At 40.8% G+C, this 23,505-nt stretch overlaps 1 protein-coding gene across 1 annotated transcript in view; it reads right to left on the bottom strand.

Moving 5' to 3' along the window:
* FHDC1 (FH2 domain containing 1) overlaps window positions 1-22,604 on the bottom strand; it is a 29,535-nt gene extending 6,931 nt beyond the window's left edge. The window contains 11 exon segments of the mRNA XM_010709556.3: window positions 892-1,009; window positions 3,308-3,378; window positions 4,275-4,382; window positions 4,487-4,557; window positions 7,103-7,203; window positions 7,287-7,372; window positions 15,675-15,777; window positions 16,387-16,448; window positions 22,044-22,319; window positions 22,322-22,365; window positions 22,368-22,604. Of these exon segments, the coding sequence (XP_010707858.2) occupies window positions 892-1,009; window positions 3,308-3,378; window positions 4,275-4,382; window positions 4,487-4,557; window positions 7,103-7,203; window positions 7,287-7,372; window positions 15,675-15,777; window positions 16,387-16,448; window positions 22,044-22,319; window positions 22,322-22,365; window positions 22,368-22,482 (1,155 nt within the window). The 5' untranslated portion in view covers window positions 22,483-22,604.
* Between the last annotated feature and the right edge of the window lie 901 nt (window positions 22,605-23,505).

Here is a 23,505-nt window from a genome sequence, read left to right as displayed (position 1 = left end):
AAAAAAAGCCAAACATGTCAGAACGTAACATTAAAGAGTCTGGCTGCAATGGATTAAAGCCAATGATTCAGAGTGAACGAGGACAGCTATTTCAATCCTAACCCACCCCTTTCTTCATCACCTTCACATCTGAAAAACTACACTGACTATTGACTATACTTGCAAGTTGAGAATCAGGGTGGGTTAAGTTCCAGATTAATATCTGCGTTTGTTTTTTTTTTTTTAACTTTTTAATAATTTTCTATAGCATGAAACAAAAATCATTTAATTGAAGTGTAGTGCATATTTCTCTAGGCATCACCACATATTTGGAAAATACCTACAACTTTGCTTCAAAGTTAAGTGACATATACATTCATATCTATGAAGTCATTGAGATACTAAAAAAGAAAAGCAGAATCTACCAAGCAGTGATGGTATGGCTTAGAATAATACACTCTGTGGAATGGGTAAATTAGTACAGAAAACAGGCTTTTAGCATTCAAGCTTCTAAGAATACCTCTTCAGTTAAATATTCTCAGTAAAAACTCACATGGTCCAGTATAATATCACAGCTGCCCAAAATATAGTTACCTGCAAATTAAGAACAAATGTAGAGACCAACCCAAATCAACTTATATTTTAACTACTGATCTTTGTCAGGCATTTAACACACTTGCCTAACAAGCCTTGGGCAACGTACACTCCATACCCCTCCCAGCAAAAACACAATCCTTCCAACGCTTTTACTTGACAAACACCATACAGTTGGAACACCTTTGTACCACAGATATGGTAGACATTCTAAAACAATGCTTCTGTTTATTGACATGTCCACACAAATTACTTTGAGCTGAGGAATGCTCCTATATTCAGGTGACAGTAACACATCAATACAGGTAACCTACAAACCTGCAGAAAGTTTTCCATCTGGTAAAAGAGTTTTGGGTCTCGTCGAATGCTGTCTTTAACAGATCTTGTTTTGAAAGAGAGTGAGTGGAGCTCTGCTTCTACATTATCAATGGATAACCTAAAAATGCACATACAGAGAATGCTTATTGAAGAGGAGGAGTTGCCCTTAGGTTAGCCACAATATGCTTCAAAATTGATGCTCAACATGAAGTGCAACCTGGCTATCAAACAAGACCTACCTGTTCAGAATATCTTTCAAAAGTATAAATTGAAAGTTAGGAGAGAGATAAGCACATTTCTTCTTATTTGCAACTTAAAAAGATTCCCATGGGGTGTGGTTTCACAATTAATTCCAGCCAGTCCTACCCAGCTGTAGTGCCTGAAAGGGCAATGCCACCCTGCCAAGTGTTCTTTTTTCTCTCCCTGGGCACTCACTCATTTTTTTAATGGCAGTTGTATCTGAGCGCAGAAGATTAATCCGATAAAAGAATAAATACGTTTCCTTCCAGATGGGTCATCTCCTTAGTCCATCTGACTATACGACCGTTCCAGTGCAACAAGGAGTCACACTGCCGACCGTGACTGCCCATTTTGGCAACGGCATTTGGCATCATGAAATTGCACATTACTTTCTTCTAAGTTGTCACTTAGAAGACAGACTTAGAAGACGTGGGCAATTCAGCCCACAGTCTCAGCCCAGTAATTGTAACATTTCATCTTTCTACCACATATCAGCAGTGGAGCAGCTCCTATTTCTGGGCACAGGTAACTCAACAAATCTAAGGCCACAGGAAAGAGCTCTCATCTGATGTAATCTGAGCTGTATCCTGGGAGACTTGTTTTCCGTATGATGAGAACTCCCACCCAAATCCCTCAGTCATTTTGAGGATCAACACTTCTAAACCTAAGGCATTTCTTTCACAGGAGAATTGAGCTTTGTCTATATGCTGATACATTACTGTTTCCAGAATGGTAAAAAGATAACAACTGCACATGCCTTTGCAACTACTTTCAATCAACAGCACTTCAAAACAGCAAAGCTGAAAATACACAGCCGACCAACTGAAGCACACATGAGGAGAGCATGGTGACAGCACGCATAAATAAATAGAATGCTGGTGTTTTTTTTCTGCTTACTTCAGGTAAGCACCCTGTGCTGGGAAAATCTTACGTGTTTTTGCAAATGAGAAAAGGCGTAGACAATTCTGCTTTAGAAGGAGGATAAAGGACTACAAAGTTGAAAAGCAAGATAAAAAAACGTACATAATGGTGGTTGTTTTAACACGGTCTGATTGGAAGGATTTACGAGCAACTTATACATGACAGTTGTCTCTCTAATAAAGAAAGATCTTCCTCACACCCAATTGTAAGACACGCATTTTGTTTTGTTTAATTTTCCTGTAGAATGCATCCCCTGAACAGATTTCATCGTGAGTTACAACAGAATATTTTCAACATTAACAAATGGGATCAAAGAACAAAATGGCTAGAAAAGTACCACCAGTTTTCAGAATCTGTCTGTTCCTCTGCAGTTTTCCAGGGGGCTTGGATACTGAGGGAAGCTACATTCCTCAGCAAGCAATAGGGCAGACTGCCAAGAAGGTGTGTGGGTTGGATGGCAGAGAGCCACACAGGTGGTCCATCAAAAATTTTCTTATTAACTGCATGGCCACTCCTTTCCTCAGAAGATTTCAGAGTTCTTTGCAGACATGACTTAATTTTTCATTAGATGTAAGAGATTGGAGCAATTTTACAGTTCAGACAACAATGTAAATAGACTACCCAAAGGTCAAGGAGTAAGGAAGTAGTGGACTGGGAACAGAACTCCAGGATCACTAGCTTCCAGTTTTGTGCTTTAGATCACAACATCTCACAAAAGCAAGTACAGTTATCTAGGTATGAATTAGATAAACATTATGCAGCTAAAGACAATGATGTGAAGATGCAGAGCCCCAAAACCTTCAGATTTTCCACCCAAGACCAAAACAGAGAAGCAAACCAAATATAAAATATCTAAAAGAAGCCAAGGCCAGCACCTATATCAGAAACCAAACTTGCAAGAATGCTGTAGACTGTTCAGAGACAGATGAAAAAATTGATTTAAGAAAAAAAAAAAAAAAAAAACCAAACATCATTCTGATCTCTTAAAAGCAGCATATATGCACACATTATTTGACAGAGACAAAACTCCAAAACACCTACGGAGATCATGTCGGAAAAAAACCTTATACCTGAAGGCACATTGCAAGCATACTTCTGCTAGCAAATGGAAATGAAGCCCTCAAAGCTACAGTAAACATTTGTAAAGATCTCAGGTTTTGTGCCAGGACTTTTTTGAATAAAGCTAATTGCTTCACAAATCAGAGAGTTCCAAGTCACAGTTTAACCATAAGTTTACAGGTTTCTTTTGACTCACCTGGCAGCCTCATGAACGTCCCTAATTTTCTCTGAGAAGTTGAGAAGAGCAGCATCTTTCTTTTGGGCTTCCTGAAACAAACAGAACAAAGCCAAAACACACACAAGCTATTAACATTCCACTGCCACAAAGAAACACCTAGAAGTCCAGCAGTTCTAAAGCCTCTGGGAGCGTACTTAAAGGTTTCTCTCCCCTGCTCTTTATTCCAGTTCAATCCTAACACAATTCAGCAGAAAAGACTTCTTTAAAGAAAGACAAGGATCAGAACTAGAAACAAACAACAATTCCATTTTGCAATGCACAGCAATAGCAGCTTCTACCACTGAACACAAAAGACACACGTATTGATAGGGAATGCTAGAGAAAGGACAATTTTACTGATATCCATTGTTTGAGCAGATATAAACATCAGTTAATGCTCCATTGTTACTCGACTAGTAATCCCTTAAATCAGTTTGTATACAGTTAAGTGAAGTCACGTATGGAAACATTTAAATTTTAAAATCAGGAAGTTTGAAAATAAGAAAAAATAGCTGAAAACAAATTAAAAAAAAGGTCACAGCAGCTTTAAAAGTACTTGTTGGTCATGAAGGGTAGAAAAAAACAACAAAAAACAACAAGGAAATATGCTGCTGAAATGATTCAGCAAGAAGAATAAGAGCATTTGTCAAAATAAGCCACATCTATAGTATAAAAATTCAGGACAGTAAGAGAATTACCACAGTGATGAAGTTAGACAAAGGTAAGATTCTACGTGAGATTAACAACACAATTTGCTATGGATTTCCCATGGATAGGATGGCCAGACATAGGGAAAATAGTGAATTTTGTGGTAGGAGTTGAAAAGCAAAGATTAAAATCCAAGTCTTAAGCCACTTTATGGAGACTCATGGCTCCTTCTGTTCTTGATTACCTATGGCTCTAGATTTGTATCAGTTACTTATACCAACAAAATAGTTTTATATACCAGTGCAACAAAATGCAGCAGACTCATCCCAGGTTTGTTGGCTTTTGTATCCGCCAGCTTGAGCAGTGATGACAGCTTAAATCCAACAGCATTGCCAGCATAGCCTCCCTAAAAAGAAATGAGCAAACAGTTGCGGTGTGTGAAATAAATGGACTGCAATACTAACAAGGAAGTCTGGTCAATCAGCCGTCTCCATTATGGATGTCACTTACCGCATTCATAATGTTCCCAGCCTGAAGGACCAAGTGCAGTATGGAATGCAGCTCCTCACAAGTCATTAACTCTGTAAGGAATAGAAAATTGCTGTTTAACAACTGTTTGTTTAGAAATACATGCAGAGTTGCCAAACTCTTCAAGCTTTCAAAGATGAGGATTTTTATTTGAACAGGATACTACAGTGAACTGAAAATTGGGAAAAAAAACGTACTCCATAATTCAGAGTCTCAACCACAGTTGGCAAACCTCATGTACGTGTTCAGACTTCAGCTCTGCAAGTGTAGTATTTCCAAGGCAACCCATGGCAGCTCACAAAACATTCGGGGTCTAATCCTGCAATGTGCAAAGTATCTTATGCAAGTATCCTTACCTCCTACTAAACTTAGTGCAAGGCAAATGTTCTGCACCTTGCAGGATCTGTTTGCCATCTGTCAGGATTGAGTTAGGAACCATTATTCCTTTGAGGAAACTCAGCCATCAGGTCTCAAAAGACGCCAGGCAACGTTTAGGTTTCGAAGACATACCCCACTGCCACTATGAGTCACCACTTTATTTCTATACGATAACCAACTTGGAGTGACATTTATTTCACTTCAGTGGCATCCAAGATGATTCAGCACAAAGTTCTATTCAGTGTGAAGCAGAGTCAAATGGAATAAAACTGGCACTTAAAGGTTCTCCATCAGAAGCCTGCTTTGCACACATGCCCTTTTTGCAAAATGCACAGTAGTGCTCTATCTGAATTCATACACTTTTTCATCTGCACATAGGAACACCTGCTGAGGATAGCACCTTAGAAATAAGATACAGAAATCTGAACCTGTTAAGAGTTAACAAATGAGCATTACACAAATGGCACAGTAAACAAATTACCTGTAAATTTGTAAGTCACCGTATAGCAAGAAAAATAATGCGAGTTGTTTTTAATGTAATAAATATGTTTCACACTGATTAACATAATAGGACATAGAATCCTCTTGATTACGGTTTAAACATTTTAAAGAAGTATTTTACCACAAAGTTCACATTCTGCAACTCCTTTGCCCCACATTTAGCTGTTAAACATAGTACACTGATCTATCATTCTGGAGGCAGACAGCCCTTTGGATTTCAGTATTAGCAGGCTAAAAACATGTAGCTAATGACACAGTCTTTGATCTAACAACATATAGGTGAGAGAGCAAGGGAGAAGAAAGAGGAGAGAATACAAAAGGGAACACCAAATTTCATAAGGCAAATAAGAGAAAGCAATATCTGAAGACTCTGCATACTGAGAGCCTGCTCAGTGTTATTATGGGATGCATCCATTTGCAGACTAGATGAGAATCCATTTAGACCATTCTAACCCTGAGTGATTAGCAGCGTTAGAATTTAAGTAAATGTTCTCTCAGCTTAATTACAAGGAAAGAAACCTGGTAGATAGGAATAGAAAGGTAGGCAGAATTCCTAAACAACTTCAGGCTACCAACAAACCCTGAAGTGCAAAAACCAAATGGAGAAGTGCACTTGAGTTCAAGTGGACTCAAAACAGAGAAGCTCAGTCTGATTTGCATGACTGACCTGATGAAGGAGTTGGAGACCAAAGTGTCTCGTCTGGAGGGAATTAATTTATCGGTTCCCAAATGTCCTGGGTGAAGGACATGAAGGACAATAGGGTGCGTCTGCTTTAATACACAACATATTCCATCACATGTCTGTTGCTCAAAACAAAGTATAACAATTTCAATGAGCTCCCAATAAAAGGCCAAACTCAAACCTCATCTTAAGGTAAGGGATGCTTTCCTGAGACAGGAATGACCAGTCCAATCCTCACTGTTTGTAAGAACACAACAGATTTTTTCCCCTTTTCCATCACTAGGAATGACTACCCTAAGCACTAGTGCTCATAGTTGAATTATTTTTACTACTGTGCCTTTCTGCCCTACTAGAAGTAGTTTATATAATATCACTGAATTTACCAGCAGGAAGCAGGACTTTCATACTGAGGAAGAAGACAAATAGGTAACTCAACGCGTTTGAAAAGGTTAGTGTTAACAATAAATGCAATTAGGAAATGAGTAATTATTATGCAGAGTAAAAGACACCAGATGACCTTAGGAATAACCAATTGGAGCATTCCAAAGCTTGTGAAATGCAGAGAATATGAATTCAACAAAATCAGATTTTAGCTCATCAATACTGCAATCTCAAAAAGCAACTGCATATAGAGAAATTTCAAAACTATACAGTGATTTTCTCTGTACATCTCTGAATGTGAGCAAAGAAGTGTAATGACTGGAGTCAGCCACAGTGTCAGTGATGCACGAATGAGCAAACTACAGTCAAAAGACAATGGCTTGTCCTACTTTAGTCATGGATACTTTAGGTTCTGTTGGTATGAGATACACTGTTAGTAGTCCTTGGTCACGAACTAGTGAGTCCAAGGTCTCCGGATTTTTTATTTTGGAAGCAAAGATTCACCAGGCACACCCTGACGGCGTTTGTCAGAGGGGAGTTAGCTTCTTTTTAATAGCCAAGGTACCTGAAATTCAAGCTCTCGTCTTCATAATGCAGACTAATTAACATGCTAACAAAAACAAGTGTATTATACGTGTCCCAACATGCTTAATTACCTTTTGTTGCCTGTCTTATAATTTTCATGTCATCCTGTAGAGAAGCACAGGAGGGTGAGAACTCCCTCTCTAACACCATGGCTTCAATCCTAAGAGCATAGCTGGAGCACACAAACAAACAGGTTTAGAACTGACAGCCAAAAGAGAATACATAATGAACAGAATAAACCTACTATCTCCTTACTTTGGCACCTGGATTAGTAAATACATGAAGGAATCGGCTTGAGACAGTTTTGATACATCTCCATCAAAGGCTTTTAATTTCTTCACCTAGAAAAGAAAAAAAAGCACTAGCAGAAAGTCTTATGGAAGATCAAGATTAACTTGATTCTGGAAGGAAACACCCAGGAAAATAGTAAATTTAGCAAGAGTTGAGAGAGTGTGCTCAATGATTTCACTGCCCAAAGTCCTGTAATTTGCACACATGGTAATCAGAAAAAAACAAAACAAAACAAAAAAAACAGTAACATCACTCTCCTCCTAAAAATGTAGCCAAATAATCTGATGGAATAAACCTGGTGACATCACTGTCACTCATCCACGTCCCCAACTATTCCTTCATACTCACATTCACTCAGTGTAAAAAAGAATGATTGGCCTCTTCACTACGTTTAGAAAACTCTGTTTGCCAGTGTCCTCAAGAAAGTTGGCTCTTTTCTTTCTCACTTTCTCATTTGCTGTTCTCTAGCTGAATTTTTGTTCTCTCAGAAAACAGCTGCTTAAGTGATGATCTGAAAAATGATTCTCAACTCTCCAACAACTATGATATACACTTGGGCATAACCTAAAGTATTGGCTGTATTTTAAAGCAAACTGTGTTCAGCATTTTCAGCAAAGGACAACCTAAGTCTCTGGCACAGTACAGCAGTCTCCCAGATACTTGATTCAACCATCTCCTCTAAAACTCCCTTAAGGGGTAAAACTTCATGCTTTTGAGTTGTTTTTTTTTTTGTTTGTTTTGTTTTTTGTTTTTGTTTCATTCCATGAAATATTTTAACAACAAATGCAAGGCTGCATTTTGAAGTTCTTTGTGGTCAGTGCTTTGAGAACAACATTTACATGTTAAGGAAATATCAGTGCATTCACTTTGTCAATCTTCCCTCCCAGCTCCACCAAAATCCATATATTTGCATGATCTGCAAGCCACTCATCTGCCCACGTACTTAGTATTTGTTTATACCGAAGAAATGGAATATATATGCACATATATTTAAGTGTAACTGGGATTTCTTCCACATTTCCCTACACAGCAATCACATCCAAAAGCAGAGTTCACTCACAGTTATGCTATTTCTTCATCTAACCAACTTCACATCCACTATCAGTTATACAGTTCCACTGATCTACACACTAGCTCACCATCCTTCCCCTTTACAGTGTTACACCTAAGGCCCATTCAGATGGGCTTCAGTTTGAGGAAGCATATTCAGGTACAGCATATTCAGGAACACTACATCAGGACATCAATATTTTCAAGCTGCTCAGATTTAGCAAGATACCCATGAATTCTTTTAAACATCAAGTTGCAAATTAATAATTTAATTTTCTGTTTTCACGGTGTTAAAAATTAAAAAAATATATATATGTATATTATTATATATATAAAAAATGGAGGACAACACGCTATAATAAATCAGAAATTTAAGATGAGTTCTGGAATAAAGAATAAGAGGATTTTTAAATCACTCTGTCCTGCTTCACTTATATTCTTTTTCCATACCATACAAATAATAGAATTTTTGAGATCATATTAGTAAAGAGAAGACAAAAATTGGATCTGGAATAATAAAACTTCCTTTTCACACTTTAAAACAAATTAAGAAAAAAACCCACTAGTAACAGAAAAGGAGAATTCTAATCAAAAGAGCTATTTTTATTCAGGCTATCTAACTTGATTTCCTTACCTGCCATTTAACTCAAGATACTCAGACAAAAGCTCCTTCTAAAGATAAACTGCATGCCATTTATTTGAGGCCTGAGAAAAGTCCTAATTAACAGAGGCACTCAAGAAGCCTGCCAACAAAAAACAGGAAAAACCAGACCTGACATCCTTGATATTTCTAAGGTGTTAAAACATGCAAGAAACAAGACAAACACTTTTTCACTCCATTATGAAGTGGTGGATGAGAAATAGTAGATATCTTGAGCTTTGCACGTGGTTCTTTAACCTTCCCAAAAAACAGCGTTCTACCTCCTAAACAACAAAACCAGCAAATCATCTAACTTTAATTGAAGACGTTGCAAAAAAAAAAAAAAAGAAAAGTTTGCCTTAAGATGACACAAGCATTTAGGTTTTAAGGGGAAAAGAGAAAAGAAGCACAACGCCGCCTGCAAATCACCAAGATCAAGATCAGGTAACCACAGTCATTTATAGAAAGATATAATTTTAAGATTTAAATGCACAAGAAGTAAAAAAAAAAGTCCTGAGATATTCGCATAAATATTAACTTACTCATGCTGCCTGTAATACATTTACATTTTGACAGTACTTACTTTTGACAGTAAGTAACCACCAGTGTTATCAATGTGAAATGTTAATGGCACAGTGTGAACTTTGTTTCCTGAGATTTGAACATTGAAGTGTTTTATGGACACTGGATGAAATTCACTTTCTACCAACCCATAGTAGGAAAAATGCCTGGAGAGATATGAAAGAATCCACCCAGAAGAATTTGCTGATACAAGCAAAACGAAAGACATTAACTCAGCTGCTTTTTGATCAAAAAAAAAAAGGAAGATGAGTGAGGTGATTTATAAGATCTTTCTTGCATTTAAATTGTCTGGATGTGAAATTGAATCCTATGTTAACTCCATCTTAAAACTGTAAATACTTAGGGCAATGGTTGAGGTCAAGTAGGTAAACTTTTTCAGAATCATTAAGGTTGGAAAAGACCACTAAGATCATCCAGTCCAGCCACCAATCCATCCACACCATACCCACTAACCACGTCCCTCAGTGCCACATCCACATGGTTTGAACACCTCTGGGTGACTCCCCCATCTGCCCAGGCAGCCTATGCCAGTATCTCACTGCTCTGAGAAGAAATGTTTTCTAATATCCAACCTGAACCTCCCCTGGTACACAACTTAAGGCCATTCCTTCTCATTCTATCATTTGTGTACATTTCCTCCCTACTATAGATTTCACAATCAAAAAGATCAGTTCTTCCACCTCTTCCATCGGGCAGAAGAAATAAACAGTTACTTGACTTAACCGATACTACCTAGAAAACAAAACAACTTCTTCCCAAAGCTAAAAAATGACTCAAATGCACTTTGGATAGCTGCCCTTCATCTTCCAAGGGAGGTCCTTGGGACCTGCCTCTTCTCTCTGCAGACACACTGTCCAGTTCTTCCTAAAGAGAACCAAGATTACCCAATGGCTCCTACAAGTGGGATACAAACCACGACTCGAAAGTCCTAAGAAACTATGGGTATTGACAACAATGTTGTCATTAATCATGTTAAAAGATAAAACAGGTTTAAAATTAGCACAAGTACACAAAAGAGCTTAAAAAAAAAAAAATTGGTTTATTTTAAAATTACAATGAATAACTCATACTTTTCTAGCCTTGACCTCCTCTCACCAAGCATAACAAAATCTTTTCCACAACAGTAGCAATCACGTAACAAGATACAGCAGCGTAATGCATACATGCAGGACAGCCTAATTATATCGTATGCTCAGCTCTGTATTACTCAAATTGGGCACAGAGCTACTAATTTATTTTTTTCATTTTATTTGTATATGGAATAAGCATTCGCACTGTCCATGCATGCTCATGCACATTAAGTCAGATTTTAGATACAGGAGGTTTCTCACGTAAGTAATTTGCCTCATTCTAAAAGCAGTTATGAAACACTGAAAACCTGACCTTTTAATTGATTTGTAATTGAAGTAAATATGTCCATTGCAAATGTCTCATCATTCCTCACAGATAGAAAAGCTACTGCGCTCCTGCCTCTCAAGTTCTCAGACATTTTTCAGTTACCAGCAGTACTCACAAGCAGCAGGATTTAACTTTAAGGCACAAAACAGGTATGTTGCACTCCTAACCAGAGACCCACCATCTCTGAAGAAGAGTATAAGATAGCACAAAACTCATCCCCATATCTGCCTGTAACTAAGTTACATGCCTGTAACTAAGTTCCCCATGTTAAAAATAAATAAAGGCAAGCGCAATGGTCCTGAGGAGTAAACACGTTTCCTGTTGTGGGCTTTGAGTGTGGTGACTTTTTTTGTTTTGTTTTGTATTACTTCCATATAATTGCAAATATTCATGGGCACTAGAGAAAAACTTAAGTGAAAAACACCAAAACTCAAGAATGAATCACTGAGAAATTAAAATACAAGGGCACATAGGAAAGCAGCTAATGTATTAGATGGTGAGATACCATAAGGCTTATGCCCAGATAGTGGCAGACCTCTCTCAGCTAATGGTAAACACAAACTGAAAAAAACCTGTAGCTAACAAAGGGTGAAAAAAGGAAGCAGGAATGAAAAATCTGAAGGATGGCTAGCTGTATACACTCAATAAAGAAGGAAGAGAGTTATTATACAAACATGGCACAAAAACTGTAGAGCTGACAGACAGAAACCAGTCTAGTAGGGCAGGTGACAGATGACTTGGGTTTTAAAATGGAATGTAAGAGCAAAGGACAGGCTTGAAACATTGTGAAGGAAGAGTTGATAACCTGAGCGTGCATTGTGGGTGACTTGATTAGCAGTATAACACACTGGATATTCAAAGTACAAATTCTGGCTATTCTAGCTTATTAAACACTGGACTTCCTCAACTTTTTCCAGACTGGGCCTGCTGAACAGTGCAATGATGTGCAAATAAAAGCAGCTAAAAGCTTCTCTGCTTAGGAAAGGATGCCAGTAAGTGACAGCTGTCAGCTGTTCCGACAGGAGGCAATTAAAAGACATATCTAGGAATCTATTCAGAAGTAACACATCAGAGAAGGCTGTTGCTTCAGCTATGACATAAGTTCCTTGGAAAACAGTAAGTGCTGGAAAAGGGGGTAAGCAGAGGAGATTCCAAATAGACAGTTCCTCCTCTTACAAAACTGCTAATCACGGTAAGGCACAAACAGCAGGATTTCTAATAATAACAGTGAGCATATCAAGAAACGTTTAGACCTCTCCTTGGTCTATTTTTTTAACCACTCTACTATGGCTGCTCTGGTGCCATTCACAGCCCCAAACAGAACATGGAATGGAACCCTGTAGCAAGATCTGGGTTTGCCAGCTTCAAGAACTTGTCAAGTTTTTCAAATTAAATATTTGAAAATACCTCAGCATTTTCAGTGTGACAGAAGGGCTTCACGGCACCGCCAGTATTTTAATAATGGCAACAGACATCCAGCAAAGAGCCTCTATTTGCCACTTATACACAACCATCCCAACAGTTTTCATAGCTAAGAAAAGAGCAGAAAATTCCCAGTACTGATACCCATTTTTACGTGTAAAGAGTTGCCACAGTACAATACTGCAAAAAGAATAATCTTGAAGACAACAGAGGCTAAGGCTATTTGTTTGCCTGAGTATTTAGCTCCCAATTTCAGAAGACTGTTTCATCTCAAAGACACTGGAATGCCTGTGCCAGGTGAGATAATATGAACTGAAATGATGTAAAATGGGTCGTGTACACCAAACCAGTGACTGGGATAACATTGAGGTAATGTGACTTCATAGCATAACACTTCCAGATAAGATAAGATTAGAGTATAAAGCTGTGTTTATCCACACTAGATAAACTGCAAAGGTTGTTGGCCAAAATGAAGGAATGAGACGTCCAGAGTTGCTCTGCCTCCAGCTATGACCAGGAATGGTGCTCCTCCCTCTCTGCTTTCACTTTGTCAGACCAAAGGTTTATAGTAACATATAAAAGAAAGAAGACAGCTCCAAACACACTGCTATCAGGGTGGAGCATATGCCTGGCAGAGGGTACTTGGACCTCATTCCAACCTGCAAGACAACTGTTCTGCTGGGAAAGGTGACTGTAAATAGCTGACCTGCTGAAATGAGTATGCAAAGGGGAACTGCAGAAGGACACCCATGGTTACACCAAGACAGGTTTAGAACTGGTAAATGAATAAAAGCTATCTGTCTGCCTAGGCTCTGCTCATAGCAATTCTCAACTCCTACAACAATAGAGCAGGTCTTTAAAAGAATGGGAAGTATTCAGGGGTAATCCCAGAGACACCTGGCTGAGAACAGGTGCAACGCTCTGCAGGACAAGCAAGCAGTAGGACAACAATGACAATGCTGTGCCAAAGCTACATCATGCGTACCGCTAGATTAAAAAGAATTGGGGAACTATTAAACCAGATAGGGAACACCAGAACAAATAGCATCCCTTCATCTAATATCTTGAGTGATTTGGGATTATTTCCTTTTAAGTACCATTCTGATGCCTTCTCCTTAAAAAACCGTGAGTAAGTATTTCAGGAGATAAGTATTCCAGGATTCAGATTAGGAAGCAGATAATAAACTCACAAAAAAGAAGGAAGCATGCAAGGAGAACAATAAATTTAGAAGAAGAAAAAAAAAAAACCAACAAGACAAACAACAACAGCTCTAAGGCATCTAAAGAGAAGGATTTTTTTTAACTGACTACACTAAAATTCCAGGAGCCACAAGTAGCAAATAAGTTACAGGGCCCACTTACTCTTCAAGCAACTGCATTATGAGGACCTGAAGGCACCTTTCCATTCCAGCAGCAATAGTCCATCACATGACATCTCCTTGCCTTGCTCCAGCTCTAGCTGTGGTGCTTCACAGAGCTTTCCACAAAGCAGTGAAAGCTCCCAGTGAAACAATTACAGGGAGAATAACAGTGGGGAAAGGGGTCTTTCCTTTTCCTGACAGTGAGCGAAGAGATCTCTGAAGCATGGAACTAATGAAACACAATACAAATATTTGCACACAGGGAACAAACTTCTTCTCAGCTTTCCCTTGAGAACAGCAATAAATCTAACACTTAATGCCCCGTGATTTCTCATACTCTCCTACACCACAAAATCTCTTCTATTCATTCATCAAATGCCTTCACAAAAGCACTTCTTAAGTGCTCTGGACCCACTATCTTGATGGGTAGGCTTGCTATCAAATCGCCTGATAGGAAATACAACACTTATATCACATTGGAGCATGTTCTTCAAAACGTTTTCTACTTGTGTTAAAATAATAAACTCTAAACCAGAAAGAGGGAAAGAATAAAATATACCTTCCTTTCAGCCTATTTTGCTCAAAACACAGTTAACTAGGAGTCACTTTCTCTTAAGAGAGTCACTGTTTTCTTCTGCCTGCCTCTTTAAGAGGAAGAAAATAAACTGTTCAAACATAGGAATATGCACTGAAATTCAAACAAAGAGGAAAGGGTGAACAGTTTGAACTCCCAAAATCACTTCCATTATTTTTTTCAGATTACATTTATACTTGCTGACACCCTCCAACTTTAAGAAAAACAAAACCAAAAAAACATTAAGAGAACAACATAACACTTATTTTTCTTATGAGATTCCTTGCAAAAATAGCTCAGTTTAGGGCAATACACTAGACAGTTTCTGTGTGTCAGACTGGATCTGAGATTTGCTGCTGCACAGGGGAAACACCACTTTGACAGTATGACCTTGAAGTGGTAAAGTGTGTGTGCATTGAGGTTGATCTATGAGTGGATGTTAACTAGCAATTTCCCGGGTTTCAGTCACTGCTTTGATGTGAAGCAAACAAGCAATTCTAATGTTAATTTTCTCAAATCTGTGGAATACATTTCTCTCGAGTACGTACTAATGGGTCAGTGTAAATACAAGAACAGACAAGGAACTGTGCATCATTAAGCAGGGCTTCACCTCCTTAGTCATCTGAATGGGCTTGAAGGGTGGGACCAGGAGGGGAGAAAGCAGCACTTGTATCTGCGCAGTATCATGGCCTAGGGACAAAGCAGAAGGTGCTGCTGGTGATTCTGTGTCTGCTACCAGGTCTCCTTTGGAGCACTAAGCAATGTTTGCAAGTTCTATAGCTGCTGCACAGAAGAGAAGCCTTTCTGCACCTGTTCGAACACAATGATCCAGACCAAGGAGCCAAGAGATCCCATATGCACCAAACAAGCAGTAAAGCAGAAGAGAGAGCAGCAGAGGGCTGCTAATACTCAGCTCATATGCAACAGGGAACCATAAGGCAGATGCCAAAGAAGTAAAGCTTAATTTGTTTGCATTAGGATATACTTTGATTCTGAGTTTTCTACTCTGCACCCAGGTGCGTTCCAATTCTTGGTAAAATATTTAAGGGACACAAGCTCACAAGGGAGATCAGAGAAACAAAAATATCCCAGCAGTACTTTCTTTAAGCAGTGCCTCAAAAGTAGGAGAAGTTACTAAATGTGAAGAAAACAACTATGCTGCAACTTCCATACCAAGTGTAAAACGAAGATTAAACCTCAGCGCTTGGTGGTTTCCTACACCTGAACTCAAGATGACTTTACATCAAAATAAAACACTTCATGTTGGAATGCCAGGCAACAGAATTCTGCAAAGAAAATAAGCTCCGTGTAAAACTATCATTTACCTCCTCTGCTTCTGGTAATAATTTAAGGAATTCATTCAGCAATTCAGAAGCATAGAGCTCACTTCTTCCATGATAAATATCTTCAATGATGGATTCAGCAGACCTGGAAAAAACAATGGAGCATTCACATTTCTAACACTTGTAGGGCAAATAGTCACATAAATTGAAAAAAAAAAACAACTCATGCCTGTGCTACTCAAAGGGATTATAATGAGGTTATCAGTAATGGTGTTCACAGTAGTATTATTCTAACACCCCTTTCAGTGATGCCTTTACAAGAGGGTAACAACAGTGAATAAAGATAGCATTGAAACAGCTTACTTTAAAAAAAAAAAAATCCTCACCTCTCTTTTAACCCTGTCCCAGTTGAAACCAGGACAAACCCCTTTTTTATTAACTCTTTATAATGAAATAAAGGCAATGAAAAGCTTTCATGCAGTATTACATGATAGATGTGGAATTCATTTAACTGCACCTGTAAACTTACTTCAACTGGTTAATAACAGCAAAATCTGGATGTTTGGGGCTAAATGATAATGGCACTCAAAGCTAAACACATTAGCACACATATTTAAGATGTAGTCACTTATGACAACTCTTATAGAGCTGCTAACTCTGCAAGAACAGAGCACAATATACCCTACATTTGACGACAACTACAGAGAACTCCACATTAGTTTGCACTAGCACCAAGGAAAAACCCAAATCTTACTTTTTGAACTGTTTGAGAAATATCCCAATGTTCATACTTCGTTTTGCATCCAAAATGGAAACCTGAGAGAGAGAAAAAGAGATTCATCAATCGATACCTAAGAGAAGAGTATACAGTGCAGGTGTCATTCCTTAAAATGCAACAGATAATTGCACATGGTTATCATCAAATCATAAGCAAAATGACTACAGAGTGATTTCTAAGCAACAAAGACCACGTATTACAGAACCAGTTTTTTTACCTGGGAAATACACTGCCCACCCACAGTGCCTTTTCTCAAGCAAAATGTAAAAACATAGCAACACTTATAGAAGACAGGAATCAAATTCTTCTTCATTACAAAGTAAAACCCATTCCTGCTTATTTCATAATGTTGTACCTACGAAACATTGCTCATCAGGTAATACGTTGTACTGAATTTGGAGGCCGTGCAGTCAGCTGGCATCACACCCCCAAATCCTTGTATTTCAGGAATTATGCAACAAATATGAGGATGGACTTTCTCTACACAGCCCTGATTTAATTCACATCAACAGTCACACTGAGCAAACAGAAAAATAAATCATTTAATCCCGAATCAAAACCTAAAACGGATGACATTCAAATCTGTGTGCTTTATCCAAAATGAAACCAGAAGCCCACAATAAAATAGTAGCCTCCCTCCAAACTGATGATTCACCAGAGAAAAAGACTTTTTCTTACTCTAACAGCATACATGTGAAAACCTGAGATGTAAGGCACTTTTAAAGAATCGCGTCCTTAAGGTTAACACGGTCAGAGCTATTTTGTGGCAACAGGTACAAAAGTCATGAGGTTTAGGAGGACAAGAGCACTGTTTCATGTTGACAGTACCACCCGACTGCTACAATAAATCAACTCAGTACACAAAGATGTTCAAGACTGTTGGTGGGCTCACATGATGTTTGAGGTTTTGACAAGCAGAAAGGCACTCTGACCTCTGTGACAGGGTAAGGCTTAGAAATACGTCTGTAAATGAAAAGCTGGCAATGTCAAGGAACTGAACCAGCTCACAGTCAGCTGGTGTCAGTGAAAATGTAGGTATGGTTCATGTGCTATCCCCAACGTACTACAGCATAATTCTAGGAGACAGCCTCCTTAGCTGTTGCAAGTAAGTGAACCTAATTCAAAAGTTTTCCAAAATGTTGCAATTTCCTCTCTTTTGAAAGTGGTAAAGACTGGAGAACACAAGAAACATGAGAGTATTCCATTAGATAATTCCTACTAGAACAGTTTCAATTAGCTAACTGCCAGCCTGAAACCCTTCAATTTTAGCATTTGCAAAGATAAGAGGACAGATTGTGGCTTACTCTCTTCTTATCTCAGAGCTGAGGCCCCCAGATCATTAAGGAAAGCCCCTTACATAGGGCAGGTTCAGCTATCTCTTCCCTCGCAGTATTCCAATCTTTTTTCAAATACAGAGACCTCTCAGTGACCTCTGCAGCCCCAGCCTCTAATTGCTCTGCTCTCTGCAAATGCTCTGATTTCCCGGTACTAGTTTAAGCCTGCAAGTTCTGCCACCGTCATTCTAGCTTTGGGCTTGGTTTTTGCTCTTTAAGCTTATTCAGAATTAATCTTCTGTACATACTTGCAGTCACTAACCACCACACTAACCATTTCCTGGGAAAACTCCTGCTTTCCACGGCACTGCTCAGGTGTGTGGGACAACCTCAAATCAAACTAGAGATTTTTTCCATGTCTTCCCTTGAAGATAAAGAACGGATTATAACATATACAGCTAAACCTGCCTTATCAGCACATGTCAGAACTGTCTTTACTGTAAGTACAAGGACCTTTTTTTGCTCTGGGTACTCTAGGTTTTCATACTTTCTAGTTAAAGCACACAATCAATAAGTGTACGGCTCACCTTTTAGTCATTCCTTACTTGGTGTCCACTTAAAGATTATCAAAAGTGTTTGAAAAAGCTGACATTACTTTGCTGTCTTCCAGAAGTTTCCAGATGGGAATGTGAGGACAATGTGAGGGGGGACTCAGCAAGTACACCATAAATACATGCTCCTATCTGTGCACAAAAGCACAGCACTTTCCACCTCACATTCCATAGCACCATGCTGCCTATCAGATTTAGAAGCTTCCCCACCGAACTTCCATTTCAATCTGTCCTTGTTGCCTGCACATTGTTTCCTCCCAAGTGCTTTTTACCCTTCAAACATGACCTTAGCTTCTGAGAAAGTCTACTCCTATCTCCTGTTCATACACACCTTCAGTGCTGGTGCCAGCACCCAGGCTCTGCAGCTCACTGGACCCTTCTGCAAGCCACCAAATCACATTAAAATAGCAGAAAAATGTTCCAGTAGAAAACAAACAAAAATCCCCAACAGCATGGTACTAAGCAGCAGACCAGTTCACAGAGGGCCCGATGATGACCAAAGACAGCACACAGATGAGGACCTGGAGCTGAGGGCTGGCGCAGGGCAGTGCAGCTCGCTGGGTGGCCACCAGCCCTCCTGCCCCCCACTGCCAGGTTGGCTGCAGCCTGGGAAAGCAGGTGCTGCACTGCTCCCAACCGTGGGGAAAGTAATTTGCAGTTGGTGTGTAAACTTAATTCTACAACCCCTGTTTTTCTGACTCAAATTATGTGAAACCATAGGGGCAAATTAAGCTCTTACTTAGGAAAACATGTTAATTAATCTCCTAAGGGTTTGGGGAAGGCTTGTTTATGGAAAGGAAAGCATGTGTTGTAGGAGTTGGTCTCAAATCTCAAAGAGGCTTCTGTTATAATGATGATGTTTAGTAGTGAGCCTCCAGAACTGGGATTCCAAAACCTGAACTAGGTACCTCATCTGCCTGTGTAAAGCACTGAGGAGTCAGGAACTAAAAGGGCATGCAGTTCTGTAAGGGCAACAGAAGGCTTCTTCCAGAACTGCCCACAATTGCATGACTTCTCTGCAGGAGGCACGAAACCCATTTCCCCTCTGTCTCCAGGGGAACACTCAGCACTGGCTGCAGAGTCCATCTTCACTGCTCCCACTGAACAGATGCTGTTATACAGAGAGCAAGGAGTCAGGGGAGGAAAGGCTCTGCCCATGCATAGGTGCATCATGCTGGACAAATTTTCTTCAGGTTTGGAACCAAGAATTCTTCAATTTAGGCATGGAAAATTTGCTGTTGACATACTATGGCAACTAGACTAATCGCAGAATGGCTTGGGTTGGAAGGGACCTCAAAGCCCACCCAGCCCAACCCCTTCCATGGGCAGGACTGCCCCCCACCAGCTCAGGTCCCATCCAGCCTGGCCTTGAGCGCCTCCAGCAATGGGGCACCCCAGCTTCTCTGGGCAGCTGTGCCAGGGCCACACCATCCTCTGATGAACTTTTTCCTAACATTTAATCTAAACCTCCCCTCTTTTAGTTTAAAGACATCTCTTCTTGATCTCTGGAGAACATTTTCGTTGCTAGACCATAAAGCACTCTCTAAAATCAACTGTGTCTGAACAAAACGAAGAGAGGTGCTGAGACACGAAACACCTTCCCCACGTTCCCTTGTCAGGACAGTGACACAACCCAGAACAGAACCACCGCCTCCTACTTTAATGCTCTGCCCACAAGATCACACTGATGCCACATGCACCTCAACTCCTTCCCAGCTTCCCAGTGAGCCCAGGGTCACCAGTGTAGCACTGCCAGATGACAGAAATCACAAGGTCTGCTCCAATCTCCATAGTGATGCTGAATGATGGCCCCAGTAACACGCAAGCTGTTGCATAGCTGTGCTTCCACACTTGCAGTGACATATGGCTCTTTGGGATTATCTCCTTCCCTCCTTACTAAGCTGCTAGCACTGCAAAGCCCATTAACACTCGAGGCATTGCTCATTGCTGTCAGACACGCTGTTGTGGCACGCTCGACAATGGAGCTGAGCACTTTGTCACTTCAGCAGCGCAATCAGTGCCGAGAGGCAAATCCACTGCCTCACTGCCTGCCATCTGCCAGCAGCAGTCCTGCGATAGGCCAGGCAGGCATCAAGCCACAGGCATGCCTGGGTCCACTGCATCAGCTCTGGATGTGTGCAGAAAAGCATTAACTTGTAACAAGACAGGGGTCTGGCTTCATGGGGCCCTACCTTGGAAAGTACATCCACGGAAAGCATATATTTTGCAGACCTGTAATTTTTTGCTCTAATTCCCCCTGAGGAAACCCAGCTTCAAGCTGTACACGAGTTCTGGAGCACACTGGAGTCTTCTCTGCCTCCACGTAGTGTACACCAGAGGCCACGTTCAGTTAATGAAATTTATGATCATTTCTAATATAGATCTTGAGCACATGTCAGCCCTGGATGGGGGCAGGTGCTTCACAGCAAGCATGTATGGATGGATGTGCATCCACACGCAGTGCAGGAAGTCCACTCACCACAGTCTGACTCCAAGATGCACACATCTTGAGCACCGCACGCGGGCTAATGACTACCTCTGGTGATGGCCACAATTACCTCTTCCTGATGTCAGGGTTGTAGAGGCTACAGTACACATGCCTGCTTAAATCTCCTATTATCATCTGTGTACAACAGGAACACCATCAGCACACCAAGTTCTCACCTAACCCTTACTGGTTATTTTGCTGTCTTCCAAATTCTGCAAGATACCATTTGTTTGCAGGCCCTATTTTTTCATTAAAAACAGTCATGCCTATTAACCCTGTGCCCTCTGCTCTCTGTTTACGACCAAACATGCATAGAGACACACATCTGTGATTAAATCTACATTTCTACCCCCCAGTTACTTTGCAGAAAGATCACTCGAGACAATCTGGCTCAACCTTCACAAAGAGGCTGCCCCTAAGTCAGAATTTGGGAGCTAGAAAATTCACTTCTCAGCACACTGTGGAGCGTTTGAGCAGCAAGCATTGGGAATACAGCCCTCCCTACCAGACCAGAAAGCAGTCTTCCGGTCAAACTGCAAAGTCAAGGTTATTTCTGAGTCCTAAAAAAGCACAGTAGATGGAATAAAGCATTCAGTAGCAGGAAGGCTACATTTATGAAAGTTGAAACTTTACAATTATCCCAATTAGATAGCAAATTCCCTTAACCACTGCATTACATTTTATTTCCTCATTGTCATTTCGGTTCTTCCCCTCTTGACATATACAGCACACATAACATTAACCCTTGCCATTGGATTCTCCTCCCTCCTGCCTCATACTTTTGGATTTGACTGTGCAACAGCCATTGTGGAAGTGCCATCTGTGGCACTGAGGGACATGGTTAGTGGGCATGATGTTGATGGGTTGAGGGTTGGACCGATGATCTAAGAGGTCTTTTCCAGCCTTAATGATTCTATGAAGAGCTGAAGAGAAAGACTGCAATACACACATTTCACACCAAAAGCGCAAGAGCTCTCCAAAAAAATTAACTAAAGCGCCTTTGGCTCCTTTCACTTCCATATACTTAAACAGGAAACCAGAACAGCAGCACTTACCCAGTTACAATAAAAAAAGCAGCACTCTGAAAAACAGATCTGCGCCACCAAGAACAGAGTTGATCTTCCCTGTTGTCCCCCTTCCCTTCAAACCACTACACATTTGCAGTAAGAACGAACTGCAACAGAAAGGCCAGACGGAATTCACACCAGATATGGCGTTACATACATCACTGTGCAAAAGAGATTTTCCTTTGGTTCTTACCTCCTCTTTAGTCTCCTTAAACGAAGCTTTTAATGACCGGCTCCTCGGGTCTGGCGGCTTGGTTTCCTCCTGCTGCCCAAAGAGCTCCTCGATCGTCTTGGTGTCGATCTGGTACTGTGGCCTCGCAGCGATCGTCCAGATATTGGTTTTGCCCCGGACCTGTTCCTCAGGGATGGTTTTCCAGAAGAAACTCCGCATCCGTTTCTTCCTGCTGTGGCCATCGTGCCCGTTGGTCAGCTGCGAGTGCAGAGGCAAACTGGGCCCTGGCAGCGGGGGGGTGGCGGGGGCAGCGGCGGAGCAGGGGGTGCCTCTGCTGGGGGCATGGCGGAGGGGGTGGCGGCGAAGCAGCTGGCGGGTCCTCGCTCATCAATCCTGCTGCCACCGAGAGAGCTCCATTCTCCTTGTCATTGGCCAGGGAGAGACAATTCATAACATGCATGTTAGGCCTCTCCGGGAGGAGAGAGCGCTACTTCCGCGGGGCTGCCTGGAGCATGGGTCACGCTGCTTCACGCGCTACTCTGCCGGTGGAGCATCTTCACAGCCTGCAGCAACGATCAGGGAACTCGGGTCAGTGACTGCATGCTGCCTGCCACACTGAAAACACGGTGCAATTCAGGCATGATAGCCATCAGCTTGGCAAAGCTGCCCCTCACTGTTGATCTCAGCACCCAGGTTACCAAAGTGAGTGCAGTAAGCAGAGAGAGGACTGCCCAGCACCAGAGTTTTCCACAGCTGGTAAGGGTTTTACATCTCTAGGTTCCCTCTCGAAGCAGCAGAACAGGAATAACAACCGTTCTGAGTGGCTTTCTCACACTGCCACCTACCAAACAAAGATACTGCCGATGGCAGTAAACTCGCAGGTAAGAATCCAACTTCTGTAAAAGGCACAATCCTGACAAGCTGCACCTGTCAGCTTCACTTTCCTTATACCTTTCAGAGAAAAATGACAATATTTCATACGCAGACTAACAAAGAATGTTTTACGAAAACATTCAAGTTACCTCAAAAACATTTGGGGATTTACTAGAAAACGACACAAACCAAAACAAGAAGGTATCTTGCAATGGAAACAGAGATAAACCTGAACAAGAAAAGTTGCTGAGCACAAAGCAATCACAGAAAACTCGCCATAAAGAGCTTAAGTCATGCCCTGGCACCAGCACAGAGGTCTGGCAGAGGTTTGTCTACTTGCCTACTCAGCGGTGCTCACGAGGAGCTAATGGCAGTCCCGATCAATCTGACATCCGATAATGGTGACGAAAACCTTTGCTATTTCTGCCAGAGATCCATCATTAGGGTGCTCATGAGCAAACAGAGCCAGGTACAGAAACAGCCCTTGGGGCAAATTCTCTCTTGATCTGCAAAGGCCTCAGCTACGCACAGCTTCTCTGTACCAATGGAAATTGACACAAAACGATCCGCGTAACATTTTCTCCTCAAAAATGCAATGGACTCCACATTC

The sequence above is a fragment of the Meleagris gallopavo genome, chromosome 4 (genome assembly GCF_000146605.3).
Source record: "Meleagris gallopavo isolate NT-WF06-2002-E0010 breed Aviagen turkey brand Nicholas breeding stock chromosome 4, Turkey_5.1, whole genome shotgun sequence".
NCBI lineage: Eukaryota > Metazoa > Chordata > Aves > Galliformes > Phasianidae > Meleagris > Meleagris gallopavo.
The sequence above is the reverse complement of the archived record's forward strand: the minus strand, read 5'-3'. Positions and strand labels throughout refer to the sequence as shown.